This window comes from Cyprinus carpio, chromosome A4 (genome assembly GCF_018340385.1).
Source record: "Cyprinus carpio isolate SPL01 chromosome A4, ASM1834038v1, whole genome shotgun sequence".
NCBI lineage: Eukaryota > Metazoa > Chordata > Actinopteri > Cypriniformes > Cyprinidae > Cyprinus > Cyprinus carpio.
The window spans coordinates 12,460,092-12,480,524 of NC_056575.1; the positions used below are offsets into that span (position 1 = coordinate 12,460,092).

Below are 20,433 nucleotides of genomic sequence, written 5' to 3' on the forward strand. Positions count from 1 at the left end.
CTTCCATCTTAGAAACATTGCCAAGCTACGAAACATGTTACCTGTTTCTGATGCAGAAAAGCTAGTTCATGCATTCATGACCTCTAGACTGGACTATTGTAATGCACTGCTAGGTGGTTGTCCTGCATCCTCAATAAACAAGCTACAGGTAGTCCAAAATGCAGCGGCTAGAGTCCTTACCAGGTCAAGAAAATATGATCATATTACCCCAATTTATAGTCTCTGCACTGGCTACCTATTAAGTTCAGATCAGTTACAAAATATTATTACTTACTTATAAGGCCCTTAATGGCTTAGCTCCTGCATTCCTAACTAGTCTTCTACCACGCTACAACCCCTCACCACGCCCCTAAGGTCACAAAACGCTGGACTTTGATAGTACCTAGGATAGCAAAGTCCACTAAAGGAGGTAGAGCTTTTTCGCATTTGGCTCCCAAACTTTGGAATAGCCTTCCTGATAATGTTCGGGTTCAGGCACACTTTCTCTGTTTAAATCTAGATTAAAAACACACCTTCTTTGGCCAAGCATTCAAATAATGCATCTCATAATTTTGGACTGCAGTAATATCTGATCAAATGCGCATTATTATTCTTTAGCTTGGGTTAAACTAATTAATTTTACTTGGCTGGAAAAGCAGCTACGCTAATTATGTCTCTATTTGTTTCTCTGTTTCTGCTGGATTTACATCCCGTGGTAGCTAGGATTTACACAAGCTCCAGTCTGGATCCAGAACACCTGAGAACCCCTCAGAGGACCTCAGATGATGCTAACCCAGACACAACATACAGAACTACCACATTTTGCTATAAGTTTGATTGCATAATTGCTGTTAATAGTGTTAATCGCCTGTTTGTTTACGCCTTTTATTGATTTTTCCGAACATTTCTGCCAGATGCACATAAACTGACAGTCATCACTGATAAGCTACTCCTAAATATTGTAGAAACTTAATTTTCTGTTAAGCTGCTTTGCAATGATTTGTATTGTAAAAAGCGCTATACAAATAAACTTGAATTGAATTGAATTGAATTGATTGTCTATGACATAACACCCCTCCCCAAAAGGTGTGACCTTGTGCTGTAACAAAAACAAAGACATACAGGAGATGGGAAGGAGGGAGGGAGGGGGCTTTGGGTGGAGGTCGAGAAGCAGGTGAAAGGCTGGCAATAACAGGCAGGCTGAACTGTAGAGACTCCACAGAGGAACAGATGGTGGGAGCATTCATGAGGGTGATGACGGGAAGAGTGGCCAAGTGGTAGAGACCCAGAGCACTGTGAACACAACAGCCCACAGTAGAGCCAAGGTGTAGACATTACCAACATATTCTGTGGGACAACCAACTGAGACAAAGCTGCTGTCAGATAATCCCAGGGCAACGACCACTGGCACTGGAGACCTAGACGGAGCCTCTGCGACAAGCGTCCGTGCCTGAGGACTGAGGCAGAGCCGGTGTTACTGAGGACCAAGCCGGTGGAAAGAGGAGCCTGCTGATGTCATGGGGTGGAGAGACGGAGCACAGTGCAAGGGTCGGATTTCCTTGGCACAGGCAGGGCAATAACTGATCAAGGTGAAGCTGGAGGGACAAGGAAACCCGGTGGAGCAATAAGGCAGAGGGTCTCTGGTGGAGCTGAGGGTGATAGGAGCCACAGGATCAGAGAAAGGAGGTGGAGCCACAGGATTCTCTCACTCAGGTGAAGCTGGTGACCTCATAGTGTTCCCCATGGTCCATCCATTGGTGCTGAAGTATGATCTGTCCTGAACGCAGATTTGCGGAAATACCACTACACATTAAAAAAATAAAAAAAATGTGAATCAGAAGAGATCAGAATAAATCAAATATAACAGTTCATTATTAGTCAGGTAAAATTGTATCATGCTAATTGCATAATGAAACAATTAGAAGCCAATTTAGAAAAGATAATGCAATTGCAAATCTATGCTTCTGCACGATGGTAATTATATGCTTTGTGCATGGTTTACTGTAACTATATGGAAAATAGCCAAGTGTTCCATGCAGGAGACAAAACAAAGTTCCTGAGTTTATTGGTTTCACAAGGAATTAATTTCATAAGGAAATTATTTCACTCCTTTCACAGGTCTCTGCCTTACTGGAACAAAAACACTGTCATTACTCGCAACAGTTTGTTTCCCCACAATGGGGGAACATTAATGAAAGTGGTTTCCAGTCTTGGATTTTGTTTCATGTTTTTTGCCATGCATAGTTGTAGAAGCAGATGATGAGGAAGAAGATTCGGTTAAAAGTCTTCAATAACACACTCAGGAGGTAAATCTAACAAACATAGGCTGAATGGTTCAACTGATGAATTAATGAGAATGGACAATAAAATATTGTAATTAACAGACATGTGTTGCATCATCAATTAATATGGACAATTAAAACATTTAAAAAGTTAAATGTAACAATCAGATGAGTCAAGGATAGAAAATTACCATGTATTAATATTAGGATTTCTGTAAAAACCATTCATGTATATTAAAGGTGCCTGTCTTGCTTTGTTGATCGCTGTATTTAAAATTATATTTAAAACAATCAGTACAGTATGGAAAATATCCACATAAACTGTATGAAAATATCCAAAATATCACTGGCATGAAGATAAATGTTGCTGTAATCAGTTATTTGTAGAGTATTTTATTCTATTATTGTATTAATCTCTATTTCCTCTGGCTGCTGCGAGTCCTTCCTCCCTGCAAAATAATTCAACACAAAATCATTAACTGAGCTCTCATGAGTGCAGATTGTTCAGATCAATGTGAATCATCTGAAAACTCACCAGCTCTTCTTGCACAGATGATCTGAAGAAGAATCACAGTAGGAGCAGCAAACACTGCAAACTCAACAATAATCACAATCACTGCAGGAAAGATGAAAGACACAATCAAGAGAAAACAAATAGACTCAATCTGTGAAACTGGGAATTAAATCAAAGCTATAAAACAATGAACAATGTGAAGACGTGTGGTACCTCTGAATAATGATCCAGCAATCCTACTGACTTCAGTTTCTGCTGGATCTGTGATCATATATGTTAGTTCAGTTCAAACATAATAAACATAAGTAAACATCATCATCATTACATTATACTTGAACTTCACATTACAGAAATGAAAAATGTGTACTGGAGCCTGTGTAAATTTCCACTGCTTCATGAGTCTGTCATCTATTATCATTTAAGATTTCTCTTAGAACACTTTTAATGCTCAGAAGTACTGGCAACAAATTATTACATAAAGCAATTTATACCTTGTTTATATGCAACCCTTCAGTTCTTCTGAATGAATGGCATTATTAATCTTCATGTCACGTGTCTGTATCAGAGAGACTTCTGAAATTGAGTCAGGAAAGTTCATTTCTCACCTGAACTCTTGACAGTGTATGTGACTGAGGTCTTGACTTGATCTCTCTGAGTAACTTCACATCTCCACTCTCTGTTGTCATCTTCATTCAGGAGTGTTGTATTCAGAGTGATGATACAGTGATCTGATGAGGATAATATCTGATATCTGGAGTCTGATCTCGTCAGTTTAACACCAGCCTGATTCACCCAGAACAGCTGAATTCTCTCAGAACTGACCGAATCATCACAAGAGACTCCAGTATATGAATACAACTGACAGAAGAGAGTCACAGAGAGACCTGCACTGATCTCAGTCTGTGAGGATGAGACTGAAACACACAATAACACACACATCACACACTCTTCAATCATCAGGAAGAGTTTAAATCAAGAATTTACCCTTTTTAAATTGACCACATAATCATAAAATTACCATGAAGAACATGCAGATAAACACGAGAATCAGTTCCTTGTTGTTTGTCATTCAGATATTGTCTGCAGATGTAAGATCCATAATCTTCTTTTGAGATGTTCCTGATGTTCAGAGAGCAGTCAGACCCCAGACTCAGTCTCTCATGACTCTCTGTGTCTTTCTTCTTTATCCCTAAACGAATCAGTTCAACTGCTGTTGAATGTCTGAATCTGTTATTATAGATCCATGTAGTTGATGTACAGTCATGAAGATAATTATTACAGGACAGACGGACATTTTCACCAGAACTGATGAACACATGAGTCTCATTCACTCCATTGGAACCTGAAACACAAGAACATTTGATCATTATGTTATTTATTAATCAATTATTAAATAAAAACATAAACATACCAGCATAAAAAGCAGAAGATTCAAATTATACAGTCATTTTTCCTCCCTTAAAACAACACACTCTCCAGATTAAACTATTGTTCTTTATCAGAGAGCTGTCCAAATCACAAACACACTCTCAATATGAAATTAATTCAGGATCAGATGTTTGAGTTTGAAACTGTCTAGTTTTAGTGTGTTCAGGAATAATTCAGTATGTTCAGTATGAAAAAAGAATAAACTGATCATCTTTCTCAGACTGATTCCACTGAGTGATTGAAGAGAAAACACAGATTTCTTTACCTGTGAGAAGTGAAGAGAGAAAGATCAGTCCCAGCAGACACACACGACACTCATCAGACATTTTCTCTTTCTCTCTGTCTTTCTCTTCAGTATATGATCTCAACTCTTTCTTTAAATACTTACTGTGTTTCTTCACTTCCTCTGATCTACAGACTGAGTGTTGAAATGTACTAGAACTGCTATATAGTGACGCTGTGCCAGAAGTGTTGCTCCACATTTCTCCTGTAAATATTGATGAAATATATTTGTTCTATAAAAGACATTTGTAGAAGTTGTTTTGATATTATGAAAGCCAGATGCATTTTGAAGGTCTCATGGTGTAGATGACTGTAACTGTATGAATGTAAAAGGATGAGTAATGAGTATGTTGCACACAAAAACCTTGGGCAGCAGATGTGTAATATGTGTGTCTCTGGGCTCCTGGAAAGGGTTAAATGAAAGGTTAATACACCAACAAGTAAGATCCCACAATTAAAGAAGAATTGTTCTTTAAAGAAATAGCTAATAAATAAATGTGAAATGTAAGGGGAGTAATATACACACAGATTAAGTGTTGGCACCTTATTTTTTTATTTTATTTTTATTTTTTTGTCTTTGTGCAATAAAGTCTAGTTTAGACTTCTGGAACTCAGTGTCTCGACTGATTCCTTTGAGAGTGAGCCGAGTTTCTCCATAACAATCCACTCAATTCAAGAAGATTTCATTACTAATATGTCTTTTTGTTGGCGTTTAAAAGTAATGTACAGTACACTTATACTGTAATAGGAACAGTGCCTCACTTGATGTTCAATACCAGCTCAGGCCGTTTTAACCTGCAGTCGTTCTGTTTCCACTTCAACAGGTTAAATCTTCCCTCGAGAGCCGAGCGCTGACTGATGCTGGTGTTGTGTTGAACTCGGTTCCTCCTGTGTTTTCTATAAACTGTCTAACCATAACCACTAAGATGCAGAAACACAGGGGAACAGACTCTGACACGACAGCCGTTGTGAAACATGTTCTTCAGTGTGAGATCTGCATAATGTCAGCCACACTGACTCAAACCCACATCTGCTCTGAACATGATCTATAGACTATTCTTCACATTACTATTAATTTCACTTCTTTCTTTCAGTCTGCATGTCGTTAAGTAGAAATAAAATCATTAAATTATTAGTAGAGCTGTGAATCTTTGCGTAGACAGGGAATCGATTCGCTTCACAATTAATAGGTTTTCGATTCGATTCAAGAACGATTTTTGCAAATTCAGAATGATTCAATTTACAATTAATTTAAATTCAGTTTGATTAATGATTTGATTTTGCATTCTTTAAGTGCATTAACAGGGTCATTTAAATGCTTCCTCTAAATTCAGGAGGCAAATTACACAGCAGCCGTTATGGTTAGAAAACCACAGGTTAGAGAGAAAAACAAACACTTGTCTATTGTTAGATGCTAATTTAAAAAGTAGAAATCTAATAGAAATTTATGTAAGCCAAGATTTAAAAAAAAAAAAAAGAACTTTAAAACTATTATGTGCAGGCTAACATTTTGTCACACCAGGGGTGTAGCCATCATTTTAGAAGAGACAGAAATGTCAAATACAATAATTTTTATGTAGTGTCTGCGTGTTGGTGTGTAATACAAGCGCATGGGACAAAGGAGATATCAGAAATAGTTCTTTTAATGATCCACAGGGGAGAAAAAAGGGCACATCAAACACAAATCCAAATAATCTAACATCAAACATTAATAGCTTAGACAAAGGGAATAAAGGGAGAACACAGACTATAAATGGTAGATGTAATCAGTGGGGAAACAGAAACAGGTGGTAGGGCTAATTAATTAACTAAACAAGAAGAAGGAACATGACCAAATAAGGAAACTCAAGTAAGAACAGAAGTCCATAATTATGACATATGTAGGCCTATGTATAAGTATTATTTATTTATTTTTACAAAGGAATTATTTTCTAATCTCTTACTTTGGAATTTTCTGTAAGAAATCAAATACACTGCTAGACAATAATCAATCATTTGTAATCTATATATATATATATTTTTTTTTTCCTAATAGCAATTTCAGAATCAGAATCAGAATGAGCTTTATTGGCAGGTATGTTTACACATACGAGAAATTTGTTTTCATGACAAAAAAGCCCATGCAGTGCAACTTAAGAATGAGCAAGCAACAAAGAAAAAAAAAACACATAATAAAAAGATTAAAAATTCAATTAAGTAGCTAAGATTAACAATATACAAATTGACAGTTGTATGTGCAGGTATATTACAATAGGCAGTTATGTACAATATGCGGGTATATTATGTGCAAATTTGAAGTGTAGACTTAGTAGTGTGTGTGTTAGATAAATAGGTGTATGTGTGTATAAATAGTGTAGTGTGTTTCCACAGTTATTATCAAGTGTTCATGAGATGGATTGCTCTGGGGAAGAAACTGTTCCTGTGTCTGGTCGTTCTGGTGCTCAGTGCTCTGTAGCGTCGACCAGATGGCAACAGTTCAAACAGGGAGTGTGCTGGATGTGGGGGGTCCAGAGTGATTTTGCCAGCCCTTTTGCTCAGTCTGGATAAGTACAGTTCTTGAATAGAAGGGAGGGTTGTACCAGTGATTCTCTCCAGACTACTCTCTGTAGTCTTCTGAGGTCAGATTTAGAAGCTGAGCTGAAGCAGACAGTTACTGAAGTGCAGAGGGCTTTGATTCAATGATGGCGAGTAAGAACTGTTTCTGGCGCAAGCTCCTGTGGCAGGTTAAACTTCCTCAGCTGGTGAAGAAAGTACAACCTCTGCTGGGCCTTTTTCACAATGGAGTCAATGTAAATGTGTCACTTCAGGTCCTGAGAGATGGTGGTTCCCAGGAACCTGAATGTCTCCACTGCAGTCACAGTGCTTTTCATGATGGTGAGTGGGGGGAGAGCAGGGGGTTTCTTCTGAAGTCCAAGATCATCTCCACATTTTATGATTGTTTTATATACTAGCAATTATTTCAATTTTCTGCACATAATTAGGTAGAAAATATACATTATAGTTTCTGTACTGTAATAAATGATATGTCAGTTAGCACTGCATCATTCAGAAATTTTATTTGTGTTTATTGTCTTAACGTTTCATCAGTTCATTCTGCTTTTTATTCAGATTAGCTGCAGATAAAGCCTGACACGTCTATGAGTGTGAGATCACTTCTCTTTCAGTGCAAAAACTTCTTTATCTCATTTTCACAAAATAAAATGCTATAGTATTTAACTTTTTCCCTCTCCACCAACGAATGATGATTCTGAAAGAGAAAAGTAAAACTGCTTCACTTTTAGTATTTCTCTGGGCCACGAGTCCTAAGGAGAGATCACATCAACTGCCTTGATCGCTAATGTTCTGCTGCCTTGAGCAGATGAAAAAATGAACTTAATGAGAGTATGACAACAAAATTAACATTTTTGTCTTCATTGGGATTGGGGTTGAATGCTTAGGGACATTTTGCTCTGTTTTGTTTTGAGTTTGCAGAAATGTAATAAAATAAATTTTATTGCCTATCCTTTCAGGATATCTGGAATCAGTGTTGTACCACAGGCACACTGATTTTACATTTTCGTAGCATAAACACCATCAAACCAAAGTGAGCTTCGGATGCTCCAATGTTTCTGTATGGCACTGAAACCATAGACATAAATATACATATTTATTATGTCTATGGCTGAAACCTACAGACTACAGAGTTCCACCCCCGTGTAATTGATACTCAACTGCTTGGCTTATCTGTGTTCGAGGAGGCTTACCGATAGGTCAGTCCTACCACTGATCATTCACACAGAAGCTGCATAGCTTTAAGACATACAGGTGCTGGTCATAATTTAGAATATGATCAAAAAAGTCGATTTATTTAACTAATTCCATTCAAAAAAGTAAAAAATTGTATATTATATTTATTCATTACACACAGACTGATATATTTCAAATGTTTATTTATTTTTAATTTTGATGTTTATAACTGACAACTAAGGAAAATCCTAAATTCAGTATCTCAGAAAATTAGAATATTGTGAAAAGGTTCAATATTGAAGACACCTGGTGCCACACTCCAATCAGTTAATTAACTCAAAACACCTGCAAAGGCCTTTAAAATGGTCTCCCTCAGTCTAGTTCTGTAGGCTACACAATCATGGGAAGACTGCTGACTTTGACAGTTGTCCAAAGACGACCATTGACACTTTGCACAAGGATGGCAAGACACAAAAAGGTCATTGCAAAGAGGCTGGCTGTTCACAGAGCTCTTGTGTCCAAGCACATTAATAGAAAGGCGAAGGGAAGGAAAAGATGTGGTAGAAAAAAAGTGTACAAGCAATAGGGATAACCGCACCCTGGAGAGGATTGTGAAACAAAACCCATTCAAAAATGTGGGTGAGATTCTCACAAAGAGTGGACTGCAGCTGGAGTCGGGCGTGCTTCAAGAACCACTATGCATCAGACGTGATGCAAGACATGGGTTTCCAGCTGTCGTGATTCCTTGTGTCCAAGCCACTTCTCAGGAACAACAGACAGCGGTTCAGCTGCGTTCTCGCTTGCAAAAAGGACTGGACTGCTTGCTGAGGAGTCCAAAGTTATGTGCTCTTGATGAAAGTAAACTTTTGCATTTCCTTTGGAACTTCATCAGGGAGACCTCAGAGTCTGGAGGAAATAGAGGCTGAGAGGCACACAATCCATTAGTTCTCTGGAGGTCCAGTGTAAAGTTTCCACAGTCAGTGATGGTTTGCAATGGCATCCGCTGGTGTGGGTCCACTGTGTTTTCTGAGGTCCAAGATCAACACAGCCGTATACCAGGAAGTTTTAGAGCACTTCATGCTTCCTGCTGCTGCCTGACCAACTTATACGGAGATGCAGATTTTATTTTCCAACAGGACTTGGCACCCAGCACACAGTGCCAAAGCTTCCAGTACCTGGTTTAGCGTGGAGACCGCTGTATTCCTTGTTCTTAATTACACAGCAAACTCGCTCTGACCCTTAACCTCATAGGAAAACCCGCGGTATTGTGAAGAGGAAGATGCAACATGCCAGACCCCAAGAATGGCAGAAGAGCTGAAGGCCACTCATCAGAGCAGCCTGGGCTCTTCATAACACCTCCTGAGCTGTGCCACAGACTGATCCACTCTATTACCATCTTCAAGATTGCTGCAGCAATTCAGGCAAAAGGAGCCCCTGTAACTAAGTATTGAGTGCCGTACATGCTCATACTTTTTCATTTTTTTTTATACTTTCTTTTAGTTAGCCAAGATTTCTCTAAAAATCGCTTTCTTTGTATTGGTCTTAAGTTGCTACTTATTTTCTGAGATAATGAATTTAGGATTTTCCTGAGTTGTCAAGTTATAACATCAAAATTAAAAGAAATAAACATTTGAAAATATATCAGTTCTCGTGTGTAATGAATTAATAAAATGTAAAAGTTTCACTTTTGAATGGAACTAATGAAATAAATCAACTTTTTTGATTATATTCTAATTATATGACCAGCACCTTGTAAACAAATTACATAATGAAATATGTTGCACACAAATAAACTGACATTAATTAATCTAGCAATTTTAAATTAGAGAACTTTATCGGCCCAAAGGCAGTTGCAATACTAATATTTAAATCTTAATTTCTAATTTCAGACATTCATAAATTTAGGGATGCAATGATCTTAACTTTATGGCAGAATCCAAAACTGATTTTTACCGTAATGTAAGAAAGAAAAGAAATAATGAAAATATACAAGTACATTGAGTATATGGTTAGTTGCTTTTTTAGCCTATATCAGGGATAGGTAACCCGGTCCTGGAGGGCCACTGTCCTGCAGAGTTTAGCCCAACCCCACTAAACACACCTGAACAAGGCAAACCAGTGTTTTCTGGATTACTAGATAGATATAGGCAGGTGAGTTTTTTATGAGGGTTGAAGCTAAACCCTGCTCCATAGTGCGGCCCTCCAGGACCGGAGTTGCCTATCCCTGGTCTATATAGCTTGATTTAAATTAGACTGTATAATTTCAATACAGCTATACTTCTAGTCTTTTTAGCCTAAAGCAAAACAGAATGGGCTGACTTTAGCTTTGTGAAATTAGGCTACTTTTTACATAGCGCGCAAAACAGCAGACGGCTGAATGAAAACGAAATTACCCCTCTGTCAGCAGGTATGATTACTGGTACGTAAAATTATGTATTGCCTTGATTACAGCTTGTAGACACTCAAAATGCATTAAACAGATGCAAGATGAAAGGAAAATGTCATCTAAACATTTTCTTAAGACAGTCAGTTCCCCTCAGAGATACATCTATACTTCGTTTCATTGTGAACAGTGAGCTGCTCGCACTACAATGTATTTTCTCCTCTTTGCATCTCTGGCCTCTGTTAACTCTGTTTACAGTCTCTGAAATAACACACACACACACACACACACACACACACACACACACAACCCACACACACACATATATTATATATATATATATATATATATATATATATATAATATATATAATATATATATCTATATATCCCATTGCCCAGAATCTGATTTATGACCGATTGCATATTTGCTCAAATCTAAATATTAAACTGTTTTTATATTTGGTGGTTTGCCACAAAATAAATAAATGCACTGGCAAATTTCAGATTAAATGCACTGCGCTACTGCATGGTTTCAGATTGAAGACGTGTCATGGGCTGCACTCGAACACATTCCATATGTATTTTTAATTTAATTGCAACCTTACGCGATAGGGACTCACGCGGCATTAAGCTATAATGCGATATCAAAATACAGTGCAGTCCCTAATTAAAAATAATATTATGAAAAAATACAAATTGGGCACCCCTCACATTTGCCATTGTGCCTATACAAGGGCCGGCATTATTGCCTAATGCCTAATATGAGTGCGCGCCTGGCTTCAATATTAGTTATGAAAAAATAACAAATTTGGGCATAAGTACCGGCCCCCTACCTAAAATAGATTCATTATGTCTCTTGGCTCATCACATTGATAATTACAAAATAGTTCGTTAGACTTCATGTACATTCTAAATAGCAAAATTAGACAAAAGTTTATTAGTTTACATCCCTAATTATTTCTGTCGGTCGTTTTAACATTACTATCATAAAACAGCGGTCAAATAGGAAATATTTGGTTTAGCTTTGTACATCATGCATTTCATAACTATCTGAGGCGAGCTGAGATTTTTACATTCAGAGAGTGTGAACATAAACCCCACCTACTTGATTTGATTGGCCATCACAAACACTTTGACACTGATGAGTGCTGGAAGACCGCTAAGGCATCTAAATATTTTAACAGTACCTGATTTCATTGTGTTCAATCCACTTAAATAGTGTAAAACTGAAGTTTATTTAATCTAGTAATTTTTAGTTAGTCATTTTTGTTGCATTCACTGAAACTGTGTGGGTAGGATACCAGTCTCAGCATGCTTTTGCACAGGACTTAAACTGGGAGAGTAAATGTTGACATAAAGTGTTATTTCATGCATGTTTGAGTAAAAGGGGATGTTCAGTTATTTTGAGCTTTTCTAAGAGTTGAAGTGTTTAGGAAGGACAATGGTGCTGAAGAGAGCTTGTGGTTTGCTGAAGGATGATGTTACAGGAAGTTTAATAATAGTCACCATTCAGACACACAAATGAAGCCGCCACAACCTGAGAGTTCAAGCCAGCCACTCTTTCAGCACAACGGAAACACAGCAGACATCAGTTCACTGGGATCTGCTCAAAATAAATGTGCTACTGTATATAACTAACACATTGCCTAAATTCAAATTTTTCTTAATTCTAACATAACATATTGTTAAATAAAACAAACTGTTGTATTTTTTAGTGTACAGTAAGTCCTATATAATATGGTCACAAGCTTTCTGTTGAACTTTGCTGATAATGACAAACTTGTTGACTTTGGGAAACGAGATCCGTAAATCATAATCCACTGAAGACAAGCTGAAGATGAGAAGACACATTGATGACTTTAACCTGAACATAAACTTGAACTTGTCAAACACTCACCATCATCAGTGGGATTACATGAACAAATCTAAACAAAGGACTAAGAAAATATTAAGTATACACCAACACAGAATAACTTCTGCTCAGTTAAGCATTATATAACTTGGGAGCTTTTGACACAGTGCTTTACCTCATCATCTGGTGGTTAATAAAAATTCCTAGACCAACTGTATCATTTAGATGTTTGTTCATTGGGATGTCATTGTAAGTTTTAATTGTCTATTTAATAAGCATATGTGTCATAACAAGGGGGCATATGATTTTCTTAATTTTTACTTGCATCAAACTGTGTCTTTTCACATGAATAGAATGTTTAATATGCCAATAAATTATACCTACGACCTTAATTTTCCCTTGCACCAGTGTTAGTACAGAAAACACCAAACATTCACATTGGTGAAGCAACAACAAACGGCACAACTATACAAAGCCCTCTTGCCTTTTAGCTTTGTGCTGCATTGCTTAGAACCACCGACTAACCCCCCAATCTCTGATACTCCAATTCTCATCTAGCCTTACACCTTGTCAAATAAAGACTCCTCCTATCGGTTAAACCTTCGAACACTTTCGGTTAGGCTCTATTTGCATAATCTCATGCATTTCTTTTGCCACAACCTCTGTCAACACATTCTCGTTCCCTTGCACAACCTCTGATTACCAGTGTGATGCATTTGTGGCTGCAAAATGCTAAACACAAGCGCAAAAGTTAAACAAACAACTAAAGCACAGGTTCATCGTTTACTCACACAACATTAGCTTGATTCACACTTGTTCTAATGATTTGGATCACAACCAGACTGTTACAACAATATGACTCAGCTCAGAGAGCACTAATGGCACAGGTGACTGATTGATGATCACGAACAATATATGGGCATAATCTCAGAAGGATAGGAGGAAGAGTGCATGTAAGAAGTGGGAGTGATGAGGAAAGAAAGAGGAGGTTTTAGAGAGTGTTTATCAAGGCTGGATCTGTTCGTACCACGGGCATGGGTGGTTTTCCTCTTGTCTAAAATAAGAAAAGGCAACATTATGTGACGTGTGAGAAAGTCCTCAGTCTGGACTCGCGCACAAGAGACATTATTCATGACCCTGAGTTACCATGTGTACAAACTTACAGTCTATTGCGTGTACTGAAACCATGGCTATTCATTTACAGTTTTATTTAGAGTTTTAATTTATTCAACCTTAATTTTTGCAAAACTTTTTTGCACATTCTGGCCAAATAATTTCCGCAATACAATATACAGTACGTTTTTTCTGTCAAGTGCTGGTTGCTGTGTTCTCTGTTTTCGCTGTATGTTGATAATGCTCTGTAGTGTTATTCGGTTAATAATCGTGTTCTTTAGTGTGTGTGTGTTGTGGTGTGCTGTGTTGTGTGACTGTTGTGTGTGTGTAGTGCGTGGCGTGTGTGATCTGAGAGTAACAGTTTTGATTTTGGAGTCTAATTTAAATGGTGTTGGAGAAAATGAGTGGATGGCTTTTCAAGAATGTGTTTTTTGAGCATTCAGAAAAACTGTAATATATTTTGCAATAATATTTTTTTTCTCGCCAATGTGAGCGGTTGAGAAGAGAGGACAGTGTTTACAAACTGCAAAAATGTTTGTGGTTAAAGAAGGAGTTTTATCCTTTTTTGGGAACAGTGGTTGAGCCCGCAAGGTGTTTTAATTTTCATTCAGTCAACAGACATTCACATGTCATTGTTTTTAATAGTAGTACCATAATTAACCAATGATACAACCTCATAAACAACACTACATACATATAGGCAATGCTGACTAATATAAATATAACATTGCACTAAATGGATCGTGGGGTATGGGACAGTGCAATCGACACACTTTGTATTTGAGCCTAGCGTGACGTGTCAGTGAGGTAACAAAGCTTCGCTTTCACTGGTCACGTGACAGCCTCATTTCAAGCAATGCTCCAGAACACTGCTTGAAGCATGTGTTACCCACCCCTAACTGCATTACCTGCTTCACTCATTACTAACCAAACTGACTTTATTTCTTTAGTTCTTATTGAGAATTAACAGAGGTTTAGATGCTGATGTTTGGTTGAAAGTAATAGTTTGGTTTGAAGTGTTGACTTAAAGCTAAAATATGCATGTTATATATAATTAATATGCATCTGAACGTTCATCTTCTGAAGCTCCATATTCCAGGTCCACAGCTCAACTCAAACTCAAAAGGTTCATCATCTCTCTCTCACACACCAGCAGCATCTTACTTCACTGCTTTACACTGACTCTCACACACTGCTCTCATCATCATCAATTAATCTGCAGAAAGTAGCTCTTTAATCAGATTTGCCAATGAGTCTATGTCATTTTGATGCAGACAAGTCATGCAAATACAGTATATAAATATATAACTCTCAAAATAATCACAGCATCCTATGGTATAATGTAGAAATGTGCAGTGAACAAACTTCACCTGAGAAAGCCTGAAGCAAGAACATCCCCCACACTCTGAGAGGACTGCAGCTGCGCTCACACCTGGATTTACTGATCATCAAGGTATGCATTCATGTCTTTCTTATTTCAGTGGTGTACAGTGATGATTACAGAGCAAGAGCTTCTCAAACATTATTGAATTTGTCTCAGTCGTTCGCTTCCCCACACAAAACAGCTAATATAATCTTTCATTGTATATGTCAATGATAGAATTGAGGCTTTGAGCTTACATCTTTAAAATCATACAGTGAGCCATTTATTAAACAAACAAGTCTTTCCACGTGAGTGTGAACAGCTTTCAGCAGCATAACTGAGTTACACTGAGACAGAGCTGCTCTGCACTGTAGCAGTTATAATAAATCACTCTCAGTTTGTAAAAGAAATGATTACATGCATTAAAGTATGATTTTTCTATTTCTATTTTGCTTTAATAGTTATTAATGTCAACTACAAAAATGCATACTTTTGAAAAACAGGACACAAACTTGATGAACAAACAGCATCTAGTCAGGAGCTGATTTAGATTCATGTCTTTCCAGTGCTCTGGGCTTTTTTTTCTCCCCTCCTCTTTTTTTTTTTGTTTCTTCGTTTTTCCACTCCTGATATGTAGTTGAGCTTCCTGATGATGAAAAACCCCTTGAGCTTCAACTATCTCCTCAGTTTTCACTCTCCTTTCTGCCTCGGGACACAAGAGGGCGTCTTTTAACTGAGCCGTAACCGCTGCCCGGAGGCTTACTTACAGCTTTTAGTTGTTTTGCGCTGGCGGTTCAGAGACCTAAACACCATTTACAGCTGGAAACAGCCTCGATGGAAACACCTTCTCTTCACAATAACTGCCACTGCAAACTGATGATGGAACACAAACTGCATGTTGTGTAATGATGAAGTATGAAAAAATTATTTGAATGTCCTTGAGATAGAAATAACATGATAATCGATGAAGCAGTGGGAAGTTCATTTATCGTTGCTGTGATGTGTATGTGTTTATGTGTTCATTATGTTTGAACAGATCCAGCAGAAACTGAAGTCAGGATCACCTTTGCTCAGATTTCCCTTCATGAGCTTCAAGTGAGATGTGTTAAAACTGTGAAGCAAAGCACCAAACAAAGAATGGCAAATAAGGAAATTATTAATTAATGCATAATAATTCATATACCTTATTGTGGTTAGTTAGAAATCATTTTGAGAAACCAATCCGCAGACATGGGATTACAAGAGCAGATTTTATTGGGTCAGGAATTTATTATGGCCAAAAATAATTAGCAAATGTAAAACAAAGGTTTGTTTGAGTATAAAAGATATTTGCTCACACTGTGTTTAATACAATATAACACCTACAGTAAACACTCAGAGGCAAAGTCTGACTCTAGTTCTAGTTCTGGCCAAGCCCCGCCCATCCAGAGACCATGGGAGCAACATTTAGTGAGCAGCCAATCAGAAATGAACTAATGTCAGCTCCAGCCACTTTTATATATTCATCAGAGTCTGTGTTCATTGGGCGTCTGAATGTGAGACTATAGCAAGCACTGTAACTGTGACACTGAAACACAAACAGACTCATGAAAATATTCTTCCAGAAGTTTGTTCATTTCTTTGGGCTCTTGAAAGCAGTTTCCCCTTCAGTCATGATCTAATCACTTATCATTTTACTGCTTTGAGCCTCAAGAAGCCCTCAGATATTTAGTTGTGAATTTAATGTAAATCTAATATATACAATTATTGACCATAATAAAAGAGAGGATTTGAAAGGAGGACTTGTGGAAGTTAAAGTAAACTGCTCACATACTGTATATTAATTGAATTTTATAGAAATGTAAATAAAATTTATTTCAGATGGATGTTGATTTAATTAAAATTAGGGTTCAGATCAGTTTTATTAAACAGTCTGAACTCATTCCATTGGTAACTGAAAGCAGCAGCTCACTTACAGAAAGAAGAGGAAGTGACATCAGAAGGATTCAGATTCACACCCATCAGTCTAAACTGGGCTCAGAGAGGAGTTCAGCTCTACTGCGGTCAGACTGAGTTCTGAGTAACACGAGTGACGTGTTTCCAAACACAGCTGCTATTATTAGTGATGAGAGTGTAGAATGACTGTCAACCGTCTCAGCATTGTGAGAAGGTCCTTGACTCTGAATAAATGCAAAACATCACCGTAAAACTGCGTATGGAATTCGATGATTCCATAATCACTATTATCATAATCATTTGCAGAAACACAGCAAATAAATGACCTTCATATGCTCACTCAAGGAAGTGTGGAGACCGTAGTGAGCAGTTTGTTGTGAGAGTCTTGAGTTTTGTGAGAAGTTTGTCTGATGTCGCTGTTCTGGACTCTTAAAAACATCACTGAGTGGCACGTTTGTTTCTATGCTCATAATGACAAGCCAAAGCATTCATAAAATATAGCTTTTTATTACCAATTCCAAAACAGCCTCCTTTTAAAGCATCTGTTTAAACATCTCAGTCTGTGTCACAGCACACAAATCCAGCTCACCGTGAATCATCAGCCGTCTGAGACTCGTGCTGCTGTGAAATCCACCGGCCGAAGGGAAAGTGTGCTGGAGTTTACAGTGTTAATAAAGGACTCTGGATCTGATGAAAAGCAGCATGTTATGATCCATGTGCAGAAGCACTTGAGAGACGCTCAGAGAAGCAGGAAATTATGTTAACCATTTCAAAATACTTTAAAAACTGTTTTAGAATAAATTTCCTACAAGAGAGTCATGGATAGTGGAAAATAATAATGGAATGATTTTATTTCTAGAATTTAATGGCATGCAGGAAACTGCTAAACTAACAGTAAAATAAAGATTGGCCTATAGATTGGGTTCAGAGTTCCACACACTGAAGAACATGTTTTCCACACAGAATGAAGGAGAAATGTGACTATTGTAGCAACTCTAGCATGATTTAAACACTCAGTCTGTAGATCAGAGGAAGTGAAGAAACAGGAAGAGATGATAATATTTAAAGAAAGAGTTGTGATCATATACTGAAGAGAAAGACTGAGAGAAAGAGAAAATGTCTGATGAGTGTCGTGTGTGTCTGCTGGGACTGATCTTTCTCTCTTCACTTCTCACAGGTAAAGAAATCTGTGTTTTCTCTACAAGACATTCAGTAGAATCAGTCTGAGAAAGATGATCAGTTTATTCTTGTGTTTTCATACTGAACATACTGGATTATTCCTGAACACACTTAAACTAGACAGTTTCACACTCAAACATCTGATCCTGAATTAATTTAATATTGAGAGTGTGTTTGTGATTTGAACAGCTCTCTGATGAGAAACAGTTTTATTCTGGAGAGTGTATTGTGTGCATTAAATGATAAAAAGACTGTGTATGACCTGAATCTTCCGCTTTTTATGCTGACATTAATATAATTAACAGTATAATGATCACTCAGATGTTCTTGTGTTTCAGGTATAAGTGGAGTGAATGAGACTCATGTGTTCATCAGTTCTGGTGAAAATGTCCGTCTGCCCTGTAATAATGCTCTTCATGACTGTAACTCAACTACATGGCTCTATAACAGATTCAGAGAATCAGCAGCAGTTGAACTGATTCGTTTAGGGATAAAGAAGAAAGACACAGAGAGTCATGAGAGACTGAGTCTGGGGTCTGACTGCTCTCTGAACATCAGGAACATCTCAACAGAAGATTATGGATATTACACTTGCAGACAATATGTGAATCACACACAAGTAAATGATACACATGTTTATCTGCATGTTCTTCATGGTAATTTTATGATTATGTGGTCAATTTAAAATCTCTCCTGATGATTGAAGAGTGTGTGATGTGTGTGTTATTGTGTGTTTCAGTCTCATCCTCACAGACTGAGATCAGTGCAGGTCTCTCTGTGACTCTCTTCTGTCAGTTGTATTCATATCCTCGAGTCTCTTGTGATGATTTGATCCGTTCTGAGAGAATTCAGCTGTTCTGGGTGAATCAGGCTGGTGTTAAACTGACGAGATCAGACTCCAGATATCAGATATTATCCTCATCAGATCGCTGTATCTTCACTCTGAATACAACACTCCTGAATGAAGATCACAACAGAGAGTGGAGATGTGAAGTTACTCAGAGAGATCAAGTCCAGACCTCAGTCACATACACTGTCAAGAGTTCAGGTGAGAAAACATCTCATCAATCAGTTTTAGAGCCTCATAATGTCAGTAACATTAAGGACTGTTAGTGTCACTGATGCAGAACAAACCGAGGAACAAAAGCTTCTTTCAGTCTGACAGAAGAAACTCAAAGCACTGCTGCAGACTAATGAACTGCAGTCGAGTTTAACAGTCCAAAACCTGCTGCTGGGAATAATGAAGAAACTTAGACTTGACAGCAAAAATGTTTACTTTTTATGTAATGTGATGATCACAATTAAAATATGATTGTCATGTTTTACAGTTTGATGCATCTGAACTAACATTCATATTTTTACAGCTCAAGCTAATTCAACGACAGAGATTCCAGTCCACACACACAAACTCAACTACAACAGCAGCAACTTCTACACAAGGTACAGTAAAAAAAAAAAAAAAAAAAAAACCCTGCTTTTTCACTGTTGAGAGTTTTTCCTCTCATGTCCACATTAACAAATGCATGTAATTACTTAAATTAAAAGAGTAGTTTCAATGAAATAAAGTGATGAAAATGAAGTGTTATGTTATGGATTTTGAAAGTCAAGTCTTAATGTTCAGTTATTTTGGACTTTTCTGAGAGTTTCTGTTATGCTGAAGTGAAGTTTTTGTGGTTATAACTGTGCTGAAGAGTAGATCTCGTGGTTTGGTTGTAGATGATGACTGTGGTGTTTGTTGCTTCATGCAGTGAATATAGATGTGTTAATACCAGTGCAGTGATTAACAGTGTTTTATTTGATCACTGCATGTGATCTACAAGCTGCATATTTCAACTGTAGTCAGTATGATCAGTTGGTTTTGGTATTGGTATTGTTGCTCTGTGAACGTTTGTTTCAATCATAGACGACACTCACACTTACAACAGCAGCCCACAACCTGAACTCAAGCTCCACTCTTCACCACAGTGGAAGAAACTGACATGAAAATACTAGAATCTGCTCAATATAACTGAGCTATATAAGTAACAAAACATTGACTAAAACTAAACTTTTCATTTTAATTCTAACATTGTCAAGTAAAACAAAGATAGACAAGAGAGAGAACCTTTTTATTTTCAGAGCTTTTGTCCAATTTACTTCAGTTTCTCTAGCTCCAACAACCGAATTGTGGATTGTAGGAACTGCGTTGTATTTATTGATTGATTTATTGAAATAGTTTGGAATGTGGAAAATAGATGTTATTCATGTTTAAAGGCTGTTTCCAAAAAAAAAAAAAAAAAAAAAAAAATCTGGGTCAACACAAAAATCACTTGTTTTATACATAGCGGATCTAAAATTGCAAGATATATATATATATATTTTTTTAAAGTTTAATTTCTTTGATTAATATAAGTGA

At 37.3% G+C, this 20,433-nt stretch overlaps 2 protein-coding genes across 3 annotated transcripts; one reads left to right on the plus strand and one right to left on the minus strand.

The window, feature by feature from the left end:
• Positions 1-2,213: 2,213 nt before the first annotated feature.
• Positions 2,214-4,529, minus strand: LOC109104809. Of its 2 annotated transcripts, XM_042741225.1 has the most exons (6): positions 4,469-4,529; positions 3,794-4,117; positions 3,381-3,689; positions 2,989-3,030; positions 2,797-2,877; positions 2,214-2,710 (listed from the first exon to the last, which is right to left on the minus strand). In XM_042741225.1, the coding sequence occupies exons 1-6, from the start codon at positions 4,527-4,529 to the stop codon at positions 2,655-2,657; spliced, it is 873 nt and encodes a 290-aa protein (XP_042597159.1). In that variant the 3' UTR covers positions 2,214-2,654. The 2 variants fall into 2 exon arrangements, with proteins under 2 accessions (XP_042597159.1, XP_042597153.1); XM_042741219.1 differs by lacking the exon at positions 4,469-4,529 and having other exon boundaries at positions 2,989-3,027; positions 3,794-4,191.
• Positions 4,530-17,909: 13,380 nt separating this feature from the next.
• Positions 17,910-19,978, plus strand: LOC122139404. Its single transcript, XM_042736655.1, has 5 exons — positions 17,910-18,036; positions 18,377-18,694; positions 18,778-19,086; positions 19,403-19,478; positions 19,942-19,978. Exons 1-5 carry the CDS (start codon positions 17,976-17,978, stop codon positions 19,976-19,978), a joined length of 801 nt encoding a protein of 266 aa, XP_042592589.1. The 5' UTR covers positions 17,910-17,975.
• The last annotated feature ends 455 nt before the right edge of the window (positions 19,979-20,433 follow it).